General features: G+C 45.8%; 1 protein-coding gene across 1 annotated transcript in view; it reads right to left on the bottom strand.

Annotated features, from left to right (window-relative positions):
• The window catches only part of tusc3 (tumor suppressor candidate 3), a 55,537-nt gene extending 30,034 nt beyond the window's left edge, over positions 1–25,503 (bottom strand). Inside the window, exons 1-3 of the mRNA XM_036516981.1 lie at positions 25,397–25,503; positions 2,843–3,012; positions 175–292 (exon numbers count right to left, since the gene is read on the bottom strand). Coding sequence (XP_036372874.1) covers positions 175–292; positions 2,843–3,012; positions 25,397–25,501 — 393 coding nt within the window. The 5' untranslated portion in view covers positions 25,502–25,503. The remainder of the gene's footprint in view (positions 1–174; positions 293–2,842; positions 3,013–25,396) is intronic.
• Between the last annotated feature and the right edge of the window lie 2,227 nt (positions 25,504–27,730).

Below are 27,730 nucleotides of genomic sequence, written 5' to 3' on the forward strand. Positions count from 1 at the left end.
GTCAGTCACCTCCAGCTCGCGGTTCTGTACCCCCCCCAACATAATGCGTTTCGCTCGCTAATTACCATGCGGCGCCCTTTTAGCATCCCGCCAAACACCGTGCGGATCGTGCAAATTGGCGGGGAGAGGGGACTCTGGTAGCGGCGGCAGCGGGGAGAAAGGACGGCCGCTCACCTGCTGGAAGACGTCCGCCCCTTCATCGTAGTCCACCACGGTGAAGAAGAGTTTGTTAGAGAAAGCAGAGGAGTAGCGCCAAGAGTTAGCCAGCACCTGGTACTCTTCATTAGCCTGTCTGTTAGGGAGGGAGAGAGAGGGAGAGAGGGGGGGGGGCACAGGCAGAGACAGAGAGGCAGCGGGTAAATAAGCAAGAGCGAGAGAGCGCTAATCATCACCGCGCAAGCTTCAGTAACGGGCAGCATGCGTTCAAACGCGACGCAGCATTCAGATGCAATAAAGGATAATGGCCGCCGATGACACCGACGTGACAGCCCGCGGTCATTTTAATTACTTCCTATATTTGAGCGAACAAAAGGTTCTGACAGTTACACCTGCTTCTCGCGCAACTGGAAAAACAACCAATTAAAAGTCCCACGACCCTAATGAAGAGAGAGTAAACCTTGGTGTAGAGCAACTGGACACGCAGAAACTCGATTTCAGGGGCACTCTACCCAGGTAAACATGCGTTGACGCAAAAGCAAAACACCCTCGCCCCGAAACTGTATGAGCGAACCACGCAACACCATTATAATAGGGCACAATGTGGTTCTCTGGTATGGTTTTTCAATTTAAAGTGCATTAACAAGCACAATTCTCAGTAAGTGTGACCGGCGTGATTCACGTATCAGCTTTGACTCTTATCCTCCCGAGTGACACTTTAATTACAACTGCCTGGATAGGGATGGCAAATACTGAATGTGGTCATCAGCCGCCCCTACTTATGTATCAATTTGTCAAACTGCAGAATAATTATAACACGCACTGGCCATTCATAAACCCTCATCTCAGTGAGACTGATGGTGGAGGCCCACTTCCCTCAGGAGCTGTGCATAGCTCCCTTGGGAAGGGGTAGGCCCAGCCCGGCATCGACCTGGGTGTGGGATGGGTGGGGCCGTCACCGTTTGGCAGGCCGATATTTGCCCAAACTTTCCATTTCTTTCAGGTGGTTCTAGCACGTCAGATTGCCGCTGAACACTTTCAACATCATTTCGCTAACAGCTCCCGACAGCGAAACGACTCGCGGTTCTGACTGGAGCAAAAGGGCTGTCTTTTGAAATCTGGTAAAGCTAAAAATTTATGTGCGAGAGCACGCTGACAGAGAGTACTCACACCATCAAAACAAGTACACAAATAAATGATACATAAAGTGCACCCCCCTCACCCCCCCCCCCCAAAAAAAAGGATTAATAAAATACGATACAAAGCACTCTTATCTGTGGGGACCGCAGTTATTTAAAACGACATGTTAACACCCATCAATGTTTAATTTCCCTCCACTATTTATGTGCTTTTCATTATTAATGTGGGTTGGTGTTATTTCAGACGCAGTGGGAGCGGCGAAAACGTGGTTCCGCACACCGGCAGGACGTCTTTCATCTCGCTGGGTTCCTCGCAGCCGCCGCGTCACTTTAAAAAAAAAAAAAACGATTAGCGAGCGCCGGCGCGGCTCATCAAACGGGCTCCGTGGCAGCCGAGGACAGCTCCACGCGACGCGTATGGCGGCGGACAGAACCGCCGCTCCTGTCACACGCTCCCGGGCCGCCGCACGACCACGCCCGAGGCGGCGGCCGCGACAGAGAGACACGCGCAACATCCCCTGCACCCGCCGCACGATGACATTTCGCTTCACTTCGACGCCCCCCTACCACCCCCGCACCCCCCCAATCAGATTAATGCATTTTTAAAAACGTGTCAAGGCCCAGTATGCTTAGAAAAAAAAGGAAGCACAATACATATTTCCCAGGAAAGTGGATGATTAAAAAGGCATTACGGGGCTGTGCGGGACTCTGGCACTGACAGGCTTCCTAAAGGTCGTTTGTTGAATTAACTTTCTCCTCTTTTTTTGTAATTTACATGTTAATTCCCCATTTGGTCTTAATTCAATATAGATACAGTTCTACTCTTTAAATGAACCCTGGTAACAGATAAGTCCTGCGGGTCAATGGATTCCACTCCTCCTTATATCCACGGCATTCATTCGAAAGGCAAGACACCTTGCCCTTAATCTCAACCAAATGAATTACAGCCTTTGTTAATTTCTAACTCGGCACTGAGAGTCTGAGGGTCATGGAAATTAATCAGAAACATTGAGAAGGAAACAAATGAAACCCTGCTTAGATCGGATATACGGAGTTAATGTGGTCTGTGGACAGATTGAAAAGAGTCACAGTAAGCATGCGCGGTGAAACCAATACATCACCCAGAGATTAGAGGATAGAAAACATGCAGAATACACACCCCTCATCAGGTACAGCTCAGTGGGTTTCAGTCATGGTATTGGTGGCGGGTTTAGCCAGTGAGTCGTACATGGCGGATGTAGCAGGTTTGGTGGGTGTGGCTGATGCGGTGGGTGTGGTCTGTGTCACGGGTGTGGCACCTGTGGTGGGCACGGTCAGTGTGGCAGACATAGCAGATGTGGCGGGTGTGGTCAGTGATGTGGGCGTGGTGGGCGTTATCAGTGCGGCAGATGTAGGAGATGTGGTGGGCGTGATCAGTACAGTGGGCGTGGTCAGTTCAGCAGATGTAGGAGATGTGGTGGGTGTAGTCAGTGCAGTGGGTGTGGTCAGTGCGGCAGACGTAGCGGATGTGGTGGGCGTGGTCAGTGCGGCGGGCGTGGCGGACCTACCTGCAGACGGAGCACTGGCGCTGGGGCTGCAGGGCGGTGAACATGACGATGACGGAGTAGTTGCGGGGCGGGGCCTTGACGAAGCGGCGGAACTTGTCCCCGTTCATGCGGATGACGGAGCGCCGGGAGCTCCACTCCATCATCTGCTCCACCTTCTCGGCCAGCATGTTCTGCCAGACGGGGCAGAGGAGACACGGCACATGGCTTGTTATCAGCAGATTCCCGCTCCGCTCTTAATCAACCAACCCACATTATTCATGCGGCACGCGGCACATGCACACTGCCGCAGACAGAGACGCACAGCCTCACACAACGGCCCGATAAATCCTGTTAGCATGGGGGGAAAAACAGAAACGCTGACACAGTGGGGTTAGCTTTGGGGCCGCGCCTCGCACCCCTCCTCAATCTCACGTGCTTTTGAGTAACTGCTTCAAATAAGAGCATTTCTCATCTCGGTATGTGTGCTGCACAGCCCTGGGGGCTCGGCAGCCATCAAAATTAACCAAAACCGCCACGTAGGAAAATGCCTCTAACGTTCGCTTAAACTCATTACGCAAACATGAAGCACTCTACTGTGAAGTAAACGCTACACTGAGTCAGATAAGGGGACACAAACTCCCAAAGATTCCAATGCACGCCAGAGAAAAGAGACAGCGAGTGCTTACTGTTCTCAGTCTTTACAAACCTGTCAAAAGGTCGTTTTAATGTGGACAAGGGCCCATCTCAGTGTTCTGCCATCTCAGCTTTTCTGTGATTTACCTCACGAAGAACACCTAAAATCTAGGCTAAATCACACAGGATCACACACACCACCACCAGGTCGGTTTGACTGACACCCAAGGCTGTGACCCACGATGCAGGTGAAAGCTGACCAGATCATTTGCTGTGTGACACAGCCAGCCACACACGCACCGTGCGGACGGCCTACCAGCGTGACACTGCCAAGGCCACCAGTCGGTCTGTCACATTCACATACAAATGGCCCCCGCATTCAGGGGTGCAGGGGGATGCCCACACCTGGCACCTAGCGGTGAATCAGGGGCGAGCAAAGCTCTCGCCGTGACGACACGTTTTCTTCACTTACAAAAACAAAAAAAAAAAAGGAAGCCACCCAAAACGCTGAGCCCGTTTACCTTACAGACTCGGAGAGCTGTAGAGCAGGGGGAGACACACTACTGCCACTCATGCTGAGAACAACAAAAAATGAGTAACTTTTCGGCTTGCAAAGCGGTTTAGATGTGATGATAACTGGCATGGAAGCGGTGCTGTATCTCTGTCTGCCATTCAAGAGCCCTCGCTGGTCTCAGCTAGCGAACAGTGCCTTAGCAAGCTGAGTCACAGGGCTTTCTGTTATTTAAATACAGGAGAGAAATCGGGCTTCCTGTAGCTTCCGATTTACACAGGAACGCCGCGGAACCGGCCTTGTTTTGATCGCCATAGCAACAGCCAACCAGCGCCGCGGCCACTGTCAACTTACTCCACGTCAAACGAAGGCCAGGATTTATGAACGGAAGGAGGAAAAAAAAAAAAGGAATTTCTCAGTCTTCCTGTTTGTTTTCTGTCTGAGAACATCACTTTTGACATGATTTAATACGTCGCGTTCTCACGTCGGGTAATGACACTCGTTTGTGGGTGTTACAGTTCCTGTTAAATATTTGTCACCACAGTCACAAGCATATGGTGTGTTGTGATCTGGAAAGACAGGAAAGGGAAGGTCCACTCGAGCTCAAGCCCAAGGTTCATTTTGCCAGTTTGTTCTGGCACCTGGCAGATTAGGTTTGCATAATGTGATGTAGTGATCTTAAAGCTTCAGTGGGTGCGCTGGCGGTTTTGCAGAAAGGCTCGATGATTCGATGATGCACTCACTGCCTCCTGCCCTGTTCTCATTCCTCACACTGAGTACGGAGGGGGCGGAGTCAGTCAGCTCCTCCTACGCTGATCAGTACAGAACACGCAACGCTGGGATCCACCGATCTCTACAGCATCTGCATGAGCTTACAGATCCAGATGGTGTGAAGATCAGTGCAGAGCATGGTGCTGGTCTGCTGGAGGGACAGCCAGTGAATGCCCCCCCCCCCGCCAGTGCTAGTGGTCTCGGGATGTTTTTTTTCTGCCTCGTTTCCACTTTCACCCGCATCCAAACAAAACCCCGCTCGCTCCTTTAAACAGGCCATGTCTGTTGCTGAGGCGACCACTAGCACAGCTGCTAATGTGTTTTCAATTCAGCGTGCAGTGTGCAATGACTTTATTTAGTTCCGTGTGCAAACTTCCAAGTGAGTAACCGCTCCACTCTGCTGGAACGTCAGGCTGAGCGCGTCCGTTGCTCCGGACATGCTGGCGTGCCTGGAACCAGAGCAGGCTTCCATTGTGTCCGCCTCAAGATCACTGCTTTGGTGTCCCTGCCAGGCTATCACTGCCTGAGTGTCATTGGCTCAGGGCCACTGCCTTGAGGTGAATTTTAGTAGAAATCTAGTCTATAGCTGGGCTTATCCTGAGGGAAATATACCTGATTGTCTATGTGTTTTCTCCATATTTCTGGGATGATGAATAAAGTGGGACACACGCCTGTGTATAACACCGTATGTACAAAGGCACTCCGTCTATGTGTATACACGCTGTGGATCTCACACACGTGTTATTACATGAGCCAAAAGCAGGTTCGAAAATTGTAAGTGCTGCACAATAATGGGTACGTGCAGAGTCGTTACACTGTACCTAAGTCAGCGCATTCAAAATACACAGGTATTGGGGTCCCAATGTAATGTGTGATCAAAAAAATCCCGCAACTGCTGTGTCCCCAAACAGGCTGCAGTGGCGTTCTCACATTCCTTTCTCTCCCCTGCTCTGTCAGTGTTGTCAAATTTCCAGCATTGTTGCCAGACCTGGAGATTTTTATTCCTGTTTCTTTTTTTTTCTCCAACAAGTAATCAGCAGCAGTAGTGTAGCATAGCGGTAAAGAGCGTGGCTTGTAACCGAAAGGTTGCTGGTTCAGTTCTCCACTGCTTGCACCCTTGGAAGAGATGCATAATCCAGACTTCCTGTAAAAAATATCCACCAATATAAATGGATAACATGTAAAAATTGTAACCTACATAAGTCCCTCTGGATAAGAGTGTCTGCTAAATGGCAATAACGTAATGCAATGTAGATAACAGAAATGCACACATAACGCATCCCGTCTGTGAGAAGCGGCTTGTGGAGGGTAATCCGGTGCTTTTTTTTTGTTTAAAGAGTTGGCGAGAGCAGGCCCTCCTTGTTATTGCACTCATGAACTCATCAGGGAAGTCGGGTCACATCAAACAATATGAGTAATATGCAAATATGGCTGCGCTAAATCTCTGCCTTCCCACATCAAACAGCCAGAGCAAACACTGACCCCCCCCCACCACACTGATCAAATCATCACTCCACATTTACCCAGATTTGCTTTCAGCCGAAGCCGGAGCCGGCAGGACGTTTGCGATGCTCCCAGAAGCGATACCCCAGGTACCCCAGGTACTCCAAGTTGCGTAAGGAACCAACCCTCCTGTGTTCCCTGTGTTCTGTGGGACCCATTCCTACAGCCCCCCCACGAGGCGTCGGTCCGTTTCCGCCTCTTCCCCCACACCATTAGCCCTCTCGTTCTTTCTGTACCCCTTTTGTCTGCCTTTCAACACAAAAAAAGCGGCATTTCATCCACCAGTACCCACACTGGCAGGCTGTCAGCCCCATGTCAGACCAGCCTGTGTGAGCGCCGCTCTCCTCATAACATGAAAAGCCAACAAAACGCTAATGCGAGGAAGCCACAGAGACTATAAATATGTATCCAGCATGGAACAGCAGTATCTTCTTTGTAATACACTTTTTTTCCCGGCTCCTTTCAGCTCAGGAAGTGTTTTAAAGTGACATTTGGAAGGATGTTACTGAAGTGTCAAAAGCCAAGAAGCAGAAAGTACAGCCTGACAATGCGCTCCAAGGTAGCTTAATTAAATGCTGGTAAACATGTTTACAACAGCCTTATAACAGGCTTATAATCATGTAAATTCGCTGCACCTTTCAAGGTTTTTAATCAAATCTGACAATCTAATCAGGAGTTAGTTTTCAGGCAAAGTTCCATTTTACAGTTATTCTTATGATAAAAGTGATTCAAAAGATTACAAAGGCCTTGTTCAATCCAAACTGTTTTGGACCTTCATGCTTTCTCTCCCTTTTTTGTTTGATCACAGCACACAGCATTCTCAGCTCATTAGCTTTGGATGAAACTTTGAAAAAAGGAGAAATGTTGTGCGAGTAATGAAAAAAAAAAAGGAATTATTTCCTGGGCGTTGTTCTTCGTCAGAGCGGAAGGAAAACGGCTCTGTGGGTGTACCGCGGCTCTCTTTCTGTGTCAGACGAGAACACGCAGGACAACCTAAATAAACAGCAAAGGTGACGTTAATGTTAAAAAGAAAGGCTTATTAAAATATGTGACAGCAAAACCTACAGCCGCACTAACAGCAAGACTAATGAATTGCTAATAAACACTAGAGATAAAACGCCTCGGTCTGATGTTATTAGAGCTATGGTGCAAAATGTGGAAGAAAGTACAAACATTTTGAAGTATCACTTGCAATAATGCTACGATAAATATGATATATACAAACACCAGATAGCTCTGAAAAATGAAGTATTCAGAAATCGGCATAAGCTGATCGTGGGAATTTTAACCAGGTAGGCAATATGCTGTTGGTATCTCACATATTTAGGGTTGCTCATATCGACATGGCAACAAGTATGGATCAGTTCTAGCAGATGTGTGGCTCACTGAGTTCAGGTCATGGACTGACCAACGACAAATGTGTAGTGTTTGTAGATTATGTGGATTGTGGTGGTGGTTTATACTGCAGTTTTAAAATACAAAGAAGTGGGGGGTTTGACTGACTTTGATTGATAGTGATTTTTATTTTGATTGACTTGGATATTAATTTTAAATCGGCTGCTTTAAGCCAAGTGGGCTTTAAATGCACTGGGACGGAAATGACAGAGGCAGGTCAGAGCACAGGGCAGAGTCAGGACGACCACTTTTCTTTTACCTGGTGAGGACCTGTCAAGGGGGATGCTACCTGGTTCCCTCGCAGGGAGACGCCAGCTGTTTCACTGTTTCCACAGTGGCCCGGGGGGGCCGTTTGGATGCTGGCTCTGGGTCACCTGTCTCACCTGTCCTGGTGTCCCCGCCAGGGAGGGCGTGTCCTGTCTGGAAGCACCCGGAAAGGGCCAGATTGTGAGGAGAAAACAGCGCGCTGGAGACGGATGTGCCTCTCTGTCCTAACAGATGGCCCGAGCGCAGCGACCGCCGCTGTCACCGGCCCCTGCCACCGCGGCCGGCTCTTCTCCTCCCACAGAGGAGGCGAGGGGTACACGTGTTTACTCTCCCTGAGTGCTCCCACATCCTCAGCTTTTTCCGCTGGCCGAAGAGCGATGCGTGTGCGTTCTGTCATCACTGTGCTGTGTGCAGAAATGCAGTATCTGAGTGTGAGACGGACCTAAAGGGCAGAGAAGTACAGCACACTGCGCACTCAGCACAGAGCAGACATGGGGCTGTCTTCATGTGGACCCTGCTACCCCTCCAGGTCCAGCAAGCCCCCGCAAGGTCTGATCTCACCAGGCACCCACGCACCAAATACCAGGCAGCTAGAGAGCCGTGGTGCTGAAATGCCGACCTGGGTGCAGACCAGTGCAAATCGTGAGGCCTCTTAGGGTTCTGGTTCCGTTCTCCCGGGGCGGGTCCAGCGTGTCCCAGCCCAGGTGGAGCGGTGCGTTTGGACCCCCCTCCGGAGGGTTAAACCACTTCGCCCTGGCCATCTCATCAAAACGGGGCCGCTGTGTAACTGGATTACGGGTCGTGAAATCGCGAGCGCCGCTAGTGGGATCGTGAGGGCGTCGGTGGAGCCGACTGTGCGAGGGAGATAAGGCCGCACAATGTGCCAGCGTGCTCTCCGGCCTCGACGCGGCCGAGCCGGCTCCGCCCTCTCTCCCCTCGCCCCACTCCCGCGCCCCTCACACGCTCAGAGCCCGCCAGCGGTCTCACACGCAGGAAATCAATCCAGCTGTTTACCTCACAGTTACCCTCTAACACGACACATGACACTTCTCAGCAGAGCTGGAAACCTCCAGAAACCCAGGTTACGCTGTCTGGGTGAGTCAAGGTTGGAAAACGTTCACTAATATTCTCGACTGGTTGGCCGTTTGGAAAATTTTAATTCCAACCCTTGATTGGTCAGCCGGAGTGCATAGATTCCTGTCCTGTTAGCCGAAGGTGGGGCCCGTCTGGAATTCCCAGAAGCCATCAGCTGCACGGCTCTGATGAGGTAATTGTACAAATTCTCCATTCCTCCAGCCCAGTGCCTTTATTTTTTAATAGGACGCAGCCACCTGAGGTGCGTTCAGGGTTTCTGCAACACCCAGAGGTGTTGCAGAGCATCCTGAGCACGCCTCAGTTGACACTGAGTTAAATCACGCAAACGGTGACAACCCCCCGCGTCTCTACACTCTCATCATGTTTTAGCACGCCTGCCGTGGCGGGACGTCCGTTGGAACGGACCTGGGCCCCGCAAATCATGTTTTTTTTTGTTTTTTTTTAATTTGCATAATTTAACGTGTTGGTTCACACCGCGCCTCACTGCTAACGCGGTTTCCTGAATGCCATGTGAATACAGCCTCTGTGATCACGCTCAGCCTCTCTGCATGGCTCGGATTCAACGAGATTCAGACACATCCATGAGGTGGACGTATATTCAGCTGGTGCAGAGCCATCCGCCAGGTAAGGGCCCGGGGGAACTGGGTTCGAGCGGGAGAAGAGGGCGAGGGAGAAGCTGAGGTGCCCGTGGGAGGACCGGGGAGACACTCAGAGCTCTGTCTCACGGCACGGCGCGACCAGCCATGGCGTGCGTTAATGCACTCCTCCTCCCAAGTTTCCCTCCACTGCGGACTCAGTAGAGGTGGAGGGAGAGAAGGCCCCGCCTCATGGTGAGAGGACAGGCCTGGGAAACCCAAACTGTTTGGAAGCATTTAGAAAACACAGAGTAAAACAAAAAAAATGTGAACACGATACGACTGCGCGGCAGCAGTGTGGCGTAGTGGTAAGGAGCAGGGCTGGTAACCAAAAGGTTGCTGGTTCGACTCCCTTCTTCTGATGTACCCTTGGGCCTTAACCGTACTTAACCCACAATTGCCTCAGTAAATATCCAGCTGTATAAAAGGATAATATGTAAAAACTGTAAGTTACGCAAGTCGCTCTGGAGTGTCCGCTAAAATACCAATGTCACGTCATGACTGAAGTTCAGGGTTGGATGTATCAATGAGCTGAAAGACACAAATGCAACAGAAATCCTGTAAGCATTTAAAATACGACACAGGACAGGTTCTGTACCGCACGGCTGTTATCTGAGTAATATCTATACGTGTTTAATGCAGGTTTTTTTTTGTTTCATGAAACGATCGTGCTTTGATGACAAGAAAGGAACCACCTGCAGGCGTTGGCCGACAGCATTCCCCACACATGTATTAGAAATAACCAGAGGCTTGAGTACACGTGGGAGTAGAAGAACTATGACACACTGGCCTTCTGAAAATAAAAGTTCAAAGACCAATTAGGTTGCTAGGAATTCATGTAAAATGCATTATGCATGCCCAGCGCTGGCCATGTTTGTAATGATCTCTCTTTTAATCAAACCAGTTCTATGGCAAGAGTTGCTGGCGGAGAGCCACTTAATATTTTTGGAATGGCCTCCCCTTCTCCCACCCTCTCTTCCACAGCTTTGGAAACAAGGGCTTCATTAGCCCAATAATGGGTGGAACTATCAAAAGCTGTCAATCAATTAACTCTTGAACCAATCAAGAAACTGCTCCCCAAAATGGACCACTGTGATTGGTTTCTGTGAGTTGATGACACATGATCAAGCTCCACCCATTTTGGTGTTCTTCAAGCTTCAACTCTTATGTGACTAACTTACAGGCCTTAAAATCTCTGGTAATGCATTCATACAGCCAGAGCTGTACTTGAGCTATTGAGGTATGTTGACTCGATCTACAACCTTCAGGTTCAGAGTTCATAGCTCTAACCAACACATTACAGAGAAGGGACTTTTAAATTGTATATTTACATTTACTCCTTTGGCAGATGCTTTTGTCCAAAGCAAATTACAAGTGAGGCAGGTTTATCATTAATGTAGGTACAATCCAATTTAACAGTTCTCAAAGATGATTTTTTTAATATATAATCTGGGCATCACTGTGAGTGACACATGCAAGCCAGGGTTACATTTTTTCAGGACATCTTCTGTTGCTACGGCTACGGAAACTGCATAAATCTGCGAGGTGTGAACACGGCAATCAAACGGCAGCTTTACAATAACATGAGCGTCCTTTTCTGCAAGCGGCCCGCTGAAAGCCGCATAATGGCGGGGAGCTCCCCTTGGTGTGGCACATTAAACCCGCGGGGAGCACATTCTGTGGGAGTCCAACCGAGGCGCGGCCGCGGCCAGAAGGCATTTCACAATTGGTGGCCTCCACGGAGGAAGCTGGGAGAGTGTTGCTTATTTAATCAAACCCCAACAGCTCGGTCTTCTGGGTCCAAGGACCATCAATAACGCCGGTGTGGAACCAGAACTTCTGCATAACCGTTTCCTACTGCTGAAGATCCGAAGTTCAGCATAACTGAACATGTTGGACGCTGGTAAGGTTCAAAATTACATTTTTTTTTGCATGTAAACATGGAAAAAAATTCACAGTCCCACATTTGACAGTGGGGTCTTTATAAAAGGAAGGAGAGCTACATGCTATAAGTCTTGCTGTGCTTTTCTTCAGGTTTAAAGCTGGCTACCGGTCATCAATCAAATCAATCAAACCATACTTAGCGAAACTTAAGAGCGGATTTGTGAGAAAAGACTTCACAGGGTGCATTCAGGAAAAAATGTCCTCACTGCCTCCTCTTCCTTGTTTCCGGCCTCCTCCACCCACCCCTTCAGAGGATACCTGTCTGCCATCCAATCAAAGCTCTGTTGCCACCTTTCCATCCTGTCTCCGCCCACCTCCTGTGTCGTGGTCTATCTCACAGAACATTCATTTACAGATTTTTCTCCTCCATTCTCCTTCATTTGAAAACATGTTATTAAGCTGGATTTTTTTTTTGGTGCAACTGAGATAAAATGGTGTTGCCACTTTTTTCCCCACCAAATCTTATGACACCAATTGTGAAATGCCTTCAGGGGCCTAAGCTTAAGGCTTTGAGGTGTCTTGTTTACATCATGATGTACACTTGAATCCTTTGACAGAAGCAGTCAGATTGCAGTAATGAAAATGGCTAGCTCACATGTTGCCATGGCTCAAACCAAGAGGCCTCGGGTTCGGGATTTGGTCCTTTCACCCCCTGCTCCACAGCGACCCAATCACTGACCTCTGCCTCACACCGTACAGAAAGAATCCTGAATCACTTCCTCTTCCTGTTCTCCACGCGCCCCATCCACACACTCCCCCCTTTGTCTTCCTCGTGCAGCTCCTCTGATGGGTGACCTCTGACCCCTCCCGCCTTTGTCAGCTGTGGCTCGGTGCCTCCTTCCTGCCTCTGACAGCCCGAGGTGCCGCGTCCGTGTTCCGCCCTCGGCTCTCCGACCCCGTCACCCTCCGCAGCGCACAGCTCAAATACCATGATGATGATACGTCTCTCTGCGCCCTGCTTCCTGCAGTCCCCCGGCCGCATTTAAAACAGGCTACACACAGAGCATACATCCAGCATCCTATATCCTACTGACTCCATCTCATATACACTCCGCACAGAGAGTATACCACCAACATCCAATATCCTCCTGATTCCACTTCATATAGGCTATGCACAAATAGAGTATATGCCCAGCATTAAACATTATTGTGATTCCACTTCATACAGACTACACACAGTAGAGGCTACATACATATGGTGTACACCCAACATCCAATTATCCTGATGGTATTTCATATAAGCAATACACAGCATACACCCAACATCCAACATTATCCTGAGAGTGTTTTATGTAGGCTACACACACACAGTATATGCTCAACATCCAATATTCTCCTGATTGTATTTCATACAGGCTATGCACAGATAGAGTATATGTACAATGTCCAATACTCTCCTGACTGTATTTCTTATAGACAACACATACAGTCAATATATGCCCAACTTTCTACATTCTTCCAACTGCAAATCGCATACAGTAAACAGTTTGATATTTTTTCCTGTTTCCTATATTTTCCTATTTCACAACTGTGCCCAACCTACCATTTTCCCAAACATATTCCCCGCTTACAGCCAACAAGTTCCGACATTAAACCCTATGTTTTTCTAAATTGATATACCTAAATGCAACTATCAGACACTGTTATTCTCTTGAGCATTCAATATTCTAGTCCCAGTTTTACCATGTGTATAAACCTATTCTTACACACAAAGTAATCCTTGCGCACACAGGAAAGTTGCTCCATTGAGTATACTACAAGACTCTTGGTGTATTTTTAGAGACACGATTTGCAAATTATCAGTTTACTTCCACATTAATTACCGAGGAACAGATTTTAACCTGAAAATAATATGCTTTCCGGTTTGATAAAATACAATACAATGCTTTCAAAAGGCTGGGGAAAACACTGGGAAATGATTTTGGTTTCCTTCAACTGAATCACGAAGAAAATACCCAAGCAGAGAGTGAGTAATGTACCATCTTTTAAAAAACGATTTCTGATTTAGGCACTTATCTTTAATTACAAACCCACCGATAAAAGTCCTCCATTGTATTCTGCAGGGCAAAAAGCGCGGTCTGGTCCAATTATCTTGATGAAGGATGAAGTCATATCAAGTAATGGACTCATCTTTTAACATCACGCTTCTCCATCTCGAACCAAGCAACGGAAAGGACATCTTTTCCCCAGATATTTTTAGGTTTTGCGAGCGCTTCTTCTCACCTGTGGTGTTTCGCGGCTCGCACGCTTTTACCTTGCAGCGTGTAAGGATATATCGATGGACGACGCTTCCGCGTTGCGGCTGGCGCCGATTATTGCACGGGTAGCACTTACTGCTGCTTCCGTGATCCCCATTATTGCTACGAGTTGCAATAAAAGTCACATACTGCAGCTTCCCTTTATTACTCTCCGTTGATAACAAAATCAAAGTGGAGTTATGCTCAATAAATACTGCGTTGTGACACTCGCGGGCCTTTTATAGAGGGCAGAATCCACTGCTGAAGTAGCAAGTCGATCGTGTTTCATTGACTAAACTGTGCAAAGAGCACCTTGAAGACGGTGTGCGGTACCCACCGTGCAATCAATGCTGTCAGTTGATTCCAGATCATTTCTACAGATTTACTGTCAAAGATATGTTTGCAGGCCAACCAACTGAAAGACAACAGGATCAAACTACTGTTCGATACACTTTGTACAAATGTTAAGATAGTTACACAGTACATAATAATAATTCTGTTGCTATTATTATTATTATTAATAATAATAATAATAATAATAATATTAATAATATTAATAATTAATAATGATAATACTACTACTACTACTACTACTAATAATAATAATAATAATAATAATAATAATAATAATTATTATTATTATTATTATTATTATTATTATTATTATTATTATTGTTATTATTATTAACTGCCTCGAAGCAACTATTATTTTTGCCTTGAATATTTTTTTAAAAACTATTTGAAGTAAACGCGTGAATAATTATGGTTCATGATTCATGCTTTTGTCCCACAGTGGTTGTGAGCACACCATTGACGAGCCACAGTGTCTCCATTGGAAAGGGCTACATTGGCCAGAGCATCTCCATATTTCACACTTCTGAGAATGGTAACACCTCCTAACGCACACTGCAGGTCATCAGGGCTCTGACATTTGCCAAATGATTAACCGGCCCGTTTTTCACACAGCTGTTAACGGGAATAGCTTGCCTGTAGTCCTGCGCCGAGCTCCTACTGGGGTTAGCAGCAGTGCTCTCACTCACACCTGATGCTAAACGATCTTTTCAGAGGGGAATTAGCCTAGAGAATCTGCTGAAGGAATCTAAGGAATGTCAACCTCACAACTGTAACAAGTCAGAATTAAATTCTTCAAAGCACAAAACTTACAATGTTCACGTAATTTTATGACAACGTTATAACAAGTTACTGAAGATTCTTGGTGCCTTTAAATGACCCAAATACATGAACATACACTGGGGTCCAAAATTATTGGGACACTTTTTTTTTTTTTCTGAAAACCCACAATATTTTTGCTGCATATTCCATCAGACATCGGGAAAGTCATATTTATGTCAATGTCAATTTCAGCTTCATCTTCTGTGACCATTTTCCAACCTTGTTAGGTTTAGGAGGCTTCAGGAGGTTTCAGAGTGTTCAATTAGGGGTTAGGACAACATTCAATCAGGCCTAATTGAAGTGTGATGGTCATTTTTGTTCACTTGTCTACACTCAATAAGTATGTAGGTACCTTAAAATTAAGTTAATGTCATGGAATTGATAGTTTGTTTGGCAGAATTAATGTCATACATATTATTAAAATGTTGGAAATAAGGGTAGTCATCAGGCAATCGTGTGCCAACCACATAAAGAGATGTTTTGAAAATGTTAATAGCTGCCAAAACATATAACTGTTTTCGCCACACCATAAATTAGGTTCGAGTGATAAAACTAATAGCTACATGGACACTTCCACACTTAACCACAAAACGCCCACGTGTCCCAATAATTTTGGACCCTAGTGTATGTGTGACGCTTAACAACATATCTCCGTTTCGTCAGGAGTGGAAATGCTAGTCAGGAAGCTTGCTGCACATACGGAACACAGTTATTGCAAACTTTTAATGCCAACCCAATAATCACAATTCTGAACAGAAGGATAAAATCTATTGTCCAATGGCTGATTATCCCGGCACTGAAGCACTGACATACCCAGTACTGAAGACTAGATACAGGCAGGAGATCGCAGGTCTCTTTATGACAGGAATAAGCCTGTTATGTAAAAAATCTACTGCTGGGTACAAGTTAATCATTTGCAATTAGTGTGTGTAATTTAGTGTTCTGATTTGGTTAGGGCTTTAGTGTTTGAAATAGAGCGACTCATTTGGTCCATGCTTTCCAGCAATTTTGCCTGTTATTTATTTTTTTTAAATAAACAGGCAGGAATCCAATTTCTCTCCCATTTTGAAACATGAACAAAAGAACATCAGAATACGTATTCAGGGGTATGATTATGTATGATTCAGGGGTATATAACTGAAGTCTAGGTTTCCTTTGACTCTCCTAAAACTGTCCCATCCATTATGGCAATTTCTACAGCATAAAGGACTGTATTTGTATCTGGACAAAGACTCAGATTTCTTGCATGAATTCAACTGTAACCTTTTACGCAAAGAGCAATTAGTGAAATTCTATATTTATGGCATGAAAGCAATAAGACTTCTTTTAAAGCATCTGTTAAACTGTGTAATGAGATTACACTTATCATAGTAATACTTATCATTTTATATTAAATATATATATTTTTTCTTGAAGTTAATATATAAATAGGAGTATCAGACAGGCTAAGGCTGGTCCTGACCTTGCACATCAGCTACTGTTACCGCCTTTTAGCCTCGGTAAAAAGTGAATGAAAGAAGTGCATTTAGGAGTTCTTTTACTGACTTACTTCACATGTAGAGTGAAGGCAGGTGAGCCATGTTCAGTGTTGAACTCTTCTTACGGGTGACTTGTACCTCTGGACCATGTATTGCATTCATACACAAATGAAGCATCATCCCTTTCTGAGAGCTGAAAAAGCTCTACAGTTGAAGGAACACCTGCATGGTTCAGCCTGGGTGATGCAAGGTGGCCATCTTTCATAAGAACACTCACCACACACCAGCTGAGATGGAGAGGGACGAATTCGCTGTGCGCAGCCAACGAAATAACTACACATTACGAATCTAAGGGTTTGACCCTTGACCTGGCATGTGACACTCCTCAGCCTTCCCTCCGTGTGCTAGTTCATTTAGGGTGACGTCATGAGATCACCCTGGAAATGACAGGCCAGTGTCAGGGTTGGTCACAGAGCTACAGCCGTCGGCCATTTCGGTTCTTGGTGAGTAGCTGTGTTTTTTTTCCCTGCATCCACTGTAGGCGTCTCGCTCTCATTTGGACATTTTCACAGGAAACAGTCCCCGAGATTGAAGCACCAGCCGAGCCGAGTGTTCCATATTTATTTATTTTTGTCTCCCACGGCGTCCCCCCCCCCCCCCCCCAAAACATATTTTCCAGCGTAGCGAGTCCAGGCCTGCCTGAGTTTTAGACAGAGCGTGGCGGACGCCACTTCCCACTGCTCGACTCAAGCGCTTGAGTGGTTGGATGGTTTCTAAGTAATCTCTGCTAAAAAGAGGGGGTGGATGGGAAGGGGGCGGTGAGATATCTGAAATTCGTGACAAGACCGGAGCAAAAAAAGAGAGGCGAGCACTCAATTTCTAATGCATACAGTCTATGGGCTGTGAAATGGAGAGTTGTCCCGAGTTGTCGTAATGAATATTTTTTTTATATATGGGCTCTAATGTCTCTCTCTCTACGCGAGGCGGTCTGGCTGGCGGCTGATAAGGAGTGCAGGCTTATCAGGGGCTGCAGGCCGCCGCTGGATCAGCTGATCCTCTCTGACTTCCTCTTGCAGGTGTCCAGTGACTGGATCATCCATGGGCTGCTTACCCCTTGGCCTGGAAACAGCCGTTACAGTTGTGGAGTGTATGTGTGTGTGTGTGGGAAGGGGGTTATAGGACAGGGTAGCCTTGGTGAGGTGTGTTCCTTTTTAATTTTCTATTTTTATTTATTAGTTTTTTGCTGCTTTTTCTCTTTTTTTTCCTTCTGCTACCCTGTTTTTGAATCGTTAATTAGACATCAGGCTCCTCTCACCGTGGCAACCGCTGCAGTGGTGCAGGGCCACTGAGGCTGGATGAATGCAATCCTCCGATACGCTCACATGCAGCCAGCGGGTTTTTTCCCCACACTACAGTTCACACGGTGCACCATCGGTGACGTGGGTGCCAGCTACAGGACAGGTGCCACCCCACTGATGTCATCCAGCTTGCAGGCACCTGCCGGACAAATCGCAGGGTGTCTGAGAGAGGTGAGATGAGGACACCCTGGCCAGCCTACTCTCCCTTATCCTCGGTGGAATGACGCTAAATTTGTTCTGCCAATGTAAGCTCCTGGTCATTGGAAAATGACGGCCGGCTTTGAACCTGGGCCACAGGGCTCTGCCTGTACTCGAGGTGAATACCCTTCTGACTGAGCCAGTCGGGACCTCAGACTCACTGTCATTATGACTGTACATAAAATATCTCACAGGAGTCACAGACACTGCCACTCTGGCTGAAAAGGTCATGGCTTATCCTGATTTCCTTGGCGAAAAGCAAGTCACGCACTGGTTACCAAACCAGTATGTCATGTCATGTCATCAGTACCCCAATCCATCTCCTAAGGCTGACTGGCGGTCAGGCTGCCACTTTTAAAGCCCGAGTTTTGGATTTGGCCCACCACTTTATGGCCTCAGGACTGATGCTCCAGCATACTATCTAGTCATCCCAAAGAGAGAGTCAGATCAAACCGTTTTAAATACAGATTTGACATCTCCGGTACATGCATGAGGAAATGTTCTCTAATTGTACCAACATGCGTACGATGTTAGGATTCCAATACGGCTCTCTTTGGGCGTGTGCCAGCAAGCTGTCAGGTTACTTCCTATGTGACAGATGGGGGAATCTGGCAGCGTAATAAAAACGCCGGCTGTGATGGGTTGAGCCAAAGCAACACCAATTAAGCCGTTACAATTGTTTATGAGTACACGGTAGACTGAACTATTTAGCATGGAGGATGCTAACATGAGAGGAATGTAATGTCAGCATTAACAAATAACCCATTAGGTACCAACACGGAGCCGTTCCTCGTGTGGGCGAGTGTCTGACGAAAACCGACGGTACTGCTGCGCGTTCGCCAGTCAAGGGACACCGTTGGAACTTTAGCCGTTAGCGGTTAAAGTGAACCCACGGAAACTCTGTGGCTTTATTTATGGTACACACTGTACTGAGAAACAAGGGCTTCCAAGGGATAAAAGATTCCAGTTACATAACAGACGTCCTCCAAACGTTATGAACAAAAGCGTATCATTCCACTGAAGAAAGCTACGGAAGAGCATGACAGCTGTTCTGAGCGCAGCAGAACAAAGCCGACACCCTGACGAACGGCTACGTGTTCATGCACCGTTTCTCCGACGCAAATCTTTGCAAACTTAAAGCAAATTTAAGCACGTTTACATCAGCCGTTTAAATAATCGCTTAAATTATCGAACAGAACGGGGATGTGTGTTTTGGAGAGCCGGGCTGCGAGCAGCGCTTTCTGCACACTTAAAGAGTGGAGACAGATGCAAAATGTAGCCCAAGTCACGCTTCACTGGGATCCGTCTATTTTCCACCCACATTTCAAATGATAATTGCTGTGCACTTATTTCAAAAATGTCAAAAAAAGGGGGGGAAATGATTCTGTTATATAAAGCGTCTGTCAAGCAAAAGACATTCTGACAGGTTGCATTATCAATTATTCATATTGCAATGGTTAATGAAATGTGGCAAAATGAATCTGGCTTTGCTTGAAATTTAAAAAAAAAAACTTTCTAAAATCTGACAATTCCTTTCAAGGACACAGAGTGCTGACAATGGGGGAGGAGAGGTTTGTTTTGACCTCTACAAATGCCCTCAGTATTCAGAATAATGCTCCTATAGCGAGACCAGTGGCAAAAAAATTGCCGTTAATTTACAGTGCATTTCACCTTTTTTTAATTTTTGTTCGCAATTCTTCTTGTGCCAAAACAGATAAAATCTTTTATACTGCCCTGAATTCACCAACCAAGATGTTTCACAGGATGTTCAATTAAAAGGGACGAGTGTTTTCCTTCTGACACAAAGGCGGCCCGACGTGTTCCTGGATGGGGGAGTGAAAGGAACCTGGAGCTTTGTGTGCCCCGCTCCAAATTAGCTTTCCATTAGTCCATCATTTTAATTGGAGGGAGGAGAAAAGACAGCTGCCGTATGCATCACGTGCCCGCATCCGGCACGAGCTCGTTCATCAGCGTCTGACGCGCTCCGAGCGTTCGCACGCGTCAGCGTTCTACCCGTCGCGAGACGGGGGTAGGGGGAGGATTCGCGTGCCACATCTTTGTGCATAATTCCGTCTTATTGCGCCCTGGGCCTCATCATGGAAATGTGGTATTCAGGGTTTGAATTACGGGGGGGATGGGGGGAGTGTCTAACCCCCCTAATTAAGACTCAGACCCCCCCCCAAAAGAGGTAATGTAAATACGTAATTGTAAATATTACTATATATTTCCCATATTCATGCCTGGATGAATCTTGTAATACGATTTCAGACACCCCTAAAGTGGACCATACTTTGTAATATTTACAATTACACGTAAGAAGGATATATACATTTTTCAACAAACTGTCATTTTTACATCTTTTGGGGGGGGGGGGGTCCAAGTCATAATTAGGGGGGTCAGACCCCCCGATCCCCCCCGTAATTCGAACCCTGGTGGTATAAGTTGGAGCAGCTCACTGGAGTGAATATGGCACGGTAGCCATTAGCGCTTTAACTTAACCAAGCGCACTACAGACCCTTTTCACAGTTTTCAAACACTGGAGGGATCACCTTTATGCACACACCCTAAAACACCCCTGCAGCTTCACTGGGCTGCATTGGCTGGCACAAAGTCTCTATGGTCTTACCACCACCACTGCCAGCTCACTACCCCAGAGAGAGAGTGGATGGAGCTTATCTGAGGGCACGAACAGCCAGCTAGCGTCTGCAAAATCTGATCGTGTCTTCCTCTCTCTGGAATCTCTCGCCATTTAATAAGAATGTCTTGAATTGGAGATGCTGAAGTCATCACAGGAATGGCTGAGGTCCTGCTGGTACACGATAAAGAAATGTAACCTGAATCTTGATTGGGTCCGCACTGACATCAAACTGCACAGCGAGATGCCGTAATTGCGGTTAGATACATACAGTCAGAGGCTGATGAAAGAAAATACCCTGCTAACGTGTGACAGGTAGCAACCTATAAGCGTTTGAAGCTAATGATGCTTTGGGTCCAAACTCCGCACGCTTCAGCTAATTTCGCATGCATTACATGGCCTAAAATCCATCCATGGGAGAAGTCGGAGTCGCCTGGGACGCAGCAGGGACAGCATTATAAAGAATAATGCTTTTACCAGAAACAGCCCCTTAATTATGCCTGGTCTTTACAAACTGCTCTGAAAGCCCATTCCAATCCCTCAGATAAAAGTGCATGTGTAGCTTTGATTTCCTCACTCTACAATACACCAGTAACGTGTTTGCAGTCAATTAAATGACCAGGGACAGGCTGGGTCAAACAATGATCGCTTGCTCAGTCTGAACTAGATATAGTTTATTTGATTATTTTAGATAAAATCAATGAACAATCACCTGAAACCACTATCACATATTGAAGAAAACGAGGTTTGATTCAGCCATAAAGCTAGGGAGTGACACTCTAGCTTCCCCAGACAAATGGGATGCCATTGCAGAACTGTGTGCTCACTTAGTCTTTTTCACATACTTATGTCTGTGTTGACAGAAGCTCTTTCTATTCATTTAAGTCCCCTTAAATACATTAGTAATACAGAGAGGTGTTTAATGTCATTGATTCTAATTAACTCTAAAATTGGTGGTTCAATGGGACCTGGAACAATTAACTGAGCTTATTAACTTAGCTGAAATAGCTGCCTTGAGTTTGTTCAAGTGTCAGACGTTACCGAAAATATACGGGATATGCAATTTCACACAACGTTCACACAAATGATTTGCACCAGACTGAATGCAGAGATAACAGTCAAACACAGATGAGCATGAAAACAGCAGCTCAATCACATCTTACGAACGGCAGACTCAGGATAAAAACCAGCATACAGGTCTACAATGTACCACCAGGACCAGAGCAGAGAAACACTATCAGCTGAGCTCGCATCAGAAACCATACTCCCCTCCACTGACACTTTCCTCACTAATAAATATGGCCACTACCTGAGTACCTGTTTGACACCTGTATTACTTTATGAATGACATGCTGAGTGCCGTTCTTTTGGTATCTGGCTACACTCACACATATGAGGTGTTGTCTCAATTTATGTTGTGAGAAGTGAAACACTCAGATGTTTATAAAGACCTGCAGGTTGCACCTGCGAGATATTTCACCAGCATTTAAAAAAGAAAACACACGGACAGATAAACAGAATCAAAGGCGTTTAAATCTTTAAATGCGTTTTGACTGTAAAAACAGGACCCGAAAACACCATCCCTCACTTCCTGTCTATTCACACTTAATGGGTGACACTGATTTAAGGAAGGAACTCAAGGCTAATTTTTTTCAATTTGTGCTTCACTTTAGAAAAAAATATATATTTTATCCTTTTTTGTTTTGCTATTTACATGACACAGTGGGAGCATTTCCCCTGGGATACTACTGATAAATCTCTTGTGCCTAGCCCTATGATTCTTTCGTGTTATTTCCCTTCCATCTCAAGAAGAGAGAATCTGGAAACTGACAACACCATCAAAACAGTTAAGAACACGTCCCTATGCCTGCTGCTCTCAGCTGAAGCCAAACTGCAAAGCGGAAAGTTTGAATTCCACCCAGAGCTAGTGGTGCCTCACAAGACCACATCTGGTCCTACAACCCACAGCACTGGACCACGACCACAACCACAGACGCCGGGCCCACGGTAAGCAAGCTCCCTCCTTCAACCAAAAATAGTGCAGCTGTGTCTCGACATATTGTAAGACCAATCCACTTTACATAACAAACGCATGAAGTTTTGCCATAATTACTATTGTCTGTCATTCTCTTGACTCCAAATGCATAGCTGTTCAGAGACTGTAAGACTCTACATACAGCTGGTATTTAGAAACAATAGTTTTGATTGCCACAGCTTGAAGCTAGATATTTTGGCGACTAAATATATATATATATATATATGTATATTTTTTTTTTCCCCCTCCAATTCTAAAGATGTGTGGTTTGGGACTTTTTTAAGATTTCCGAAACGACCGTTAACTCGCAGTGAAGAACAGTGGCTCAGCTGATACGCATCCCGGAGCCGGTCCCAAATCCAAACTGCTTACGTTTCCCTTTTCCCCGATTTTCGATTAGTCATGGCCAAAACGTACACTGTTTAGTTCCGGTGATGAACGAGGAGTATCAACTGGGCATAAATATTCCTCACAGCGACTTTTCCTTTCGTCCATTGCCAGTACTCTAGGGGACACCGGGACCTACAAATGCATTAGGCGCGGGAACAGCGACTCACAATACTGTGGGTATCAGCGCTCCCGAAATCATGAATACCAGGAGAACTCACGGGGATAATTTCAACTGTAAGGGAGCGAAATGTAAAATGCTGCTTCGCTGCTTTACCATATTTTAGGTGGATGAAGAGTATGCTCCACGTCCTCTCCAAGCCTGCTGGGGTCGTAAAGACATCATATTTCATCTCGAACAGGAACCGAACTGTCTGTCCTGTCCGAAATGTGCAGGGGAGGCATTTTTTTGTTGTATATTCTCCATTTAAGCCGCTTTGATGCATGAGGGAAACGGAGAAAACTGTCTCCTTTCGTTTAAAGGGTGCGCGCATTTTATGCAGCCCAGGCATCGAAACACTGGCATCAGCCCTGAAACTTTCCGCGAAACAGCACTCACGCCAGGCCAAATCAAATTTTAAGAGCTGCAAGAGGAGAACATCATACTTTGCGGTTGAGACAAAATTAAGGACACGCAGATTCTAAATGACCTTTACCTTACGGTAGAGGAATGCCATGAGCATATGTAAATGTTGACAAATGGGGTAGCGTTTGGGCGCAGAAACTCAAGGCCCATGGCCTGCGGGTGATATTTAAGAGCAGTTAAGTGAGATCACACCATGAATAAAGTAGTGTCTTCCTGCTAATGGATACTCCCAACCAGAACTAAATAAAACCGTCGGTGACCCATACTGTGATCACTAATTTAAAACCTATTGTCCTGTCCGCTTCCTTTGCATTTCTTGGGGGGGGTAAAAAAAAAAAAACCCGCAAAAAACTGAACAGTTTTTCAGTATGGAGTGACCTGGTTTTAACACCAACAAACCCGAATCACCAATGAAAATCAAACGTAGCTAGCCCTCATTATCTGAATCAACATAAATACTTAAACAGTGAAGTGTTGCAGTACAGTGGAAAGTGAATAAGGCCCTTTTGTCATTGACGGAATGCTTTTTAGTAAACCACTGCAGCAAAACGTGACAGCATCAAGTGAAGGAGAAAAAAAATGAGATTAGACGATAGCAGAATCGACTGGCCTAAATATTTACCCATAACTCACCGCGAATACAATGCACCGGTTTAACCTTGTCTTTTTCTGCAGACAATTTTATATGACATGCATACATCACTTGTTCTTTTTAACCCACATAATCTGTGATTTGGGATCCTCACAATTTCACAGCAGTGTCTAGTAATGCAAAACTTATAATGTGAATATGGCTGTTTCTGATGCAAGCCATTGCTAAGAACGGTGTGTGTTGACCGACCCCCCCACGCCCCTGCGCTTTGCTCACGTTTCTTAAGATGTTAAAGGAAGCGTACCACCTCTCTCCTCAGCTGAGTTTAACCAACACTGCACTTTACACTTCCCTACACCCTACTGTCACAAAGTTCATTACGTTACTCGGGTTCAGGTAGATATTAGCCTCGCCGCTGGCTCAGTGCGCACCTCTGTACGCGGCTGCACCTTCGCCCACCACCGGGGCGGACGCTGCGCTATCCATCCGGGAGGTGCTGAGCTGCGCCCGCTACACACGCACAAACAGCGGCTCGCTCGCTAGGCACGCACAATGTTTTCATTATTATTTCCCGCTAAGTACAAAATGAAAGCATCGTTTTTCACAATCAAAACAGCAAACAAGCTAGCCGGCCACCCATTGCGGTTATTTTAATTGTAACGTGGTGAATAAACCGACAGTTAACAGAAGGGCATAAAGATGAATGGAGAGTGCCCCTTTGACTGGTTTAAAACCGTATGTCTACGGTAAGACAATGCATAGTTAGCAAGCTCGGCCCTGTTCCTAACAATAACGGTTGCTAACGTAGCCATCAAGCTAAGCAGCTAGACAGGCTAATACGCATAATCATACTCGGCAAATGGCCAAATCAAAAACAGTTTTCACAAACATAGCTGATAGCTCATTTCTCATAGCAGCTAAGTAGCTTTGCTGAGACATCTGGTGGACAGTGAGCGCGAATAATGTTTAAAAATATGAAGGATGCGTATTTTAGCTAGCTTGCTGTCTAACGCTTCACAATCAAGCATCATCACCATGCATCAATGAATGGACGGGCGTTTTTTTTTTTCTAACGGCACACATATTAAAGCCACATGTCCAGATTTTGCTTTAGAAATGTAGTCAAATACAGCTGCCTGTACCTCTTTTTTCTTCTGACTTCCTCCTGAATTAACACATAGCAGCAGAATCAAGAGAAAATATGTCAGCGGTAGGCAAAAGCCGAACCCCGATGTAGCGGACGCCATGTTTGAAGATGCACTTGTGTACAGGCTTTCGTGCTCATCACTGGTTACTGCCGCGACCAATCAAGACGCGCTGGAAAATAGGCTAATGGGAATTGTAGTTGTGTTTCTTTTTTTTTTTTTTTTAAAGCTGATCTGAATTTCATAAAGTGTGTGAGTGTGTGTGTTTTTTAATCAAAAATACTTTATGTTCCTCTTGGTCTCAGCGACCTATAATATGTAACAGAGAACTGTAGCATCAGAGAATTAAGACTGAACCTTACTCTTTCACTAAAATGAAGTGTGAAGGTGTGAGGTGTGAAATGAGATACAACGACTAATACTAGTACCACTGCCGGTGCTGCCAACAACAATAGCAATAACAACAGCAACAACAACAATAATAATAATAATAATAATATATACAATTCAACCACGTTTTACGGCTTACTCAGTTTTGAGCCTATTAGCCAAACATGGTACCGCTGTTTTTCCTCGCAGTGGAAGTTTTAAAGAGGGAGCTCTTGTGTTCGCTTTACACACATCTTTATTCTCCTTGTGTCCTCCCACTAAGCGTTTTTTGGTTGTAAAAGACAAGCGTGCCCACTGGTTCACGCTGCCCACAACCCAATTACATCTCCACCCTTGCATCTCTTAGCAGGGAATAGCAGGCAAAGATTATTTCTGTTGTACTTTTTTGTTTGACTTCCACCGATACATTTCAGCCAAATGTCAGCGCAGTTTAGCAAGGATAATGTTTCACTTTTGACTATTTTGTTGTCAGCTTTTTCCCATCGTTGAATTTCATATGTTAAAACCGCGCTGCATCAGTGCAAGCTGCAGCCACTGACCCATATGTAACTCCATCGCAGATTAAATATGTATGCATGATTAGAGGGAGGAAAAGGATAAAAGGGAGATAAATTGAAGATAACTTGGCCGAAATTCATGGTCTCTAGTTTTCAGTTTGCAAATTATGTCTTTACAACAAACACAAATGTAAGAACAGGTTTTTTTTTATTTATACATATACAAAAGTATATATTAAATGAAACTGTTACACAGTGCCCTCTCCTTGATGTAGGCTTTGACATAGGGCTGTAGTTTCAAACAATCGTATGTAAATCTTTTGTCAGAAGAAAAGGGTTCATCGTGCAGCTTCCAGTTTTATGTATTGTAGGCTGTATGTATGCGACATACTAATCTAATTGTAATTATGAAATTCGTTGCATGACTATCCATCCAGAAGCAATTTAGGAAACTCGTGCAAACATACAGTGGAAATACTGTAGTTCTGACCAAACAGCCGCTTTGCGTAAAAAGCTGCAGTTACATTATCTGCCAATAGAGGGCCGCTTGCTTCCCCTCACATTCCAGGGACGGGAGAATCTACGGTACAGTACACTGCAGTATTGAGTGAAATCCAACAGAAGCAGGAGATACAAACGTAGCAACACAGTGATATTGTACGCCAGTAATCCTCTATTGCATGCATTTTAAAAACATATGAATACAGTAAAATACGGTATAAACATTACTGCCAGAGAATTCAAATGGTGACATGGTTGTTACACCTTTGAGCATAGTATCTGTATTGTCTCCTTATAAAGCTGTACAAATTGATTATATGGTATACGTTTGATATGCAAGCTATTATGGACAAAGCAATCAGCTATGCAAATAATACAACTGAATGCATTTGTGCGCAGGGACCTGTGACAGAATGCTGTCACTACAGCTGAGTATGTGCTCTGACTGCCATACCAATGAGCCTGGCTCTTTGGCGTTGCAATCAAAGCTGCAGGTTTGGTACCCCGTAGACCCGGGTTCGAGGCTGGGTGGGGTGACTGCTCTTGCCCTTCAATACATATGGTGTTAGGAGTGAGATGGTTTGCCGTGAGGCCATTGGAGGCGTGCCCAGTGTGTGAGCCGTATGAGGGACCCCCAAGTTAAGTTGACCCCAGTGTGAGGGACCCCAGAGATGGGTGAAGCACTAATGAGTGGGGCATCCTGGGTTGGGAGAAGTACGGTGGAGAATGTGTGAGGTATGCCTCTGTGCGTGAAGCGCATGGGGGTGCTTCCCGAAAGGGAGGGCAGTGTCACAGAATGCTGTCACTACAGCTGAGTATGTGCTCTGACTGCCATACCAACAAGCCTGGTTCTTTGGCTTTGCGGGTTTGGTACCCCATAGACCCGGGTTCGAGGCCAGGTAGGGTGACTGTTCTTGACCTTTGCTACAGGACCAAACAGCCA

This window comes from Megalops cyprinoides, chromosome 22 (assembly GCF_013368585.1).
Source record: "Megalops cyprinoides isolate fMegCyp1 chromosome 22, fMegCyp1.pri, whole genome shotgun sequence".
NCBI classification, from domain to species: Eukaryota; Metazoa; Chordata; class Actinopteri; order Elopiformes; family Megalopidae; genus Megalops; species Megalops cyprinoides.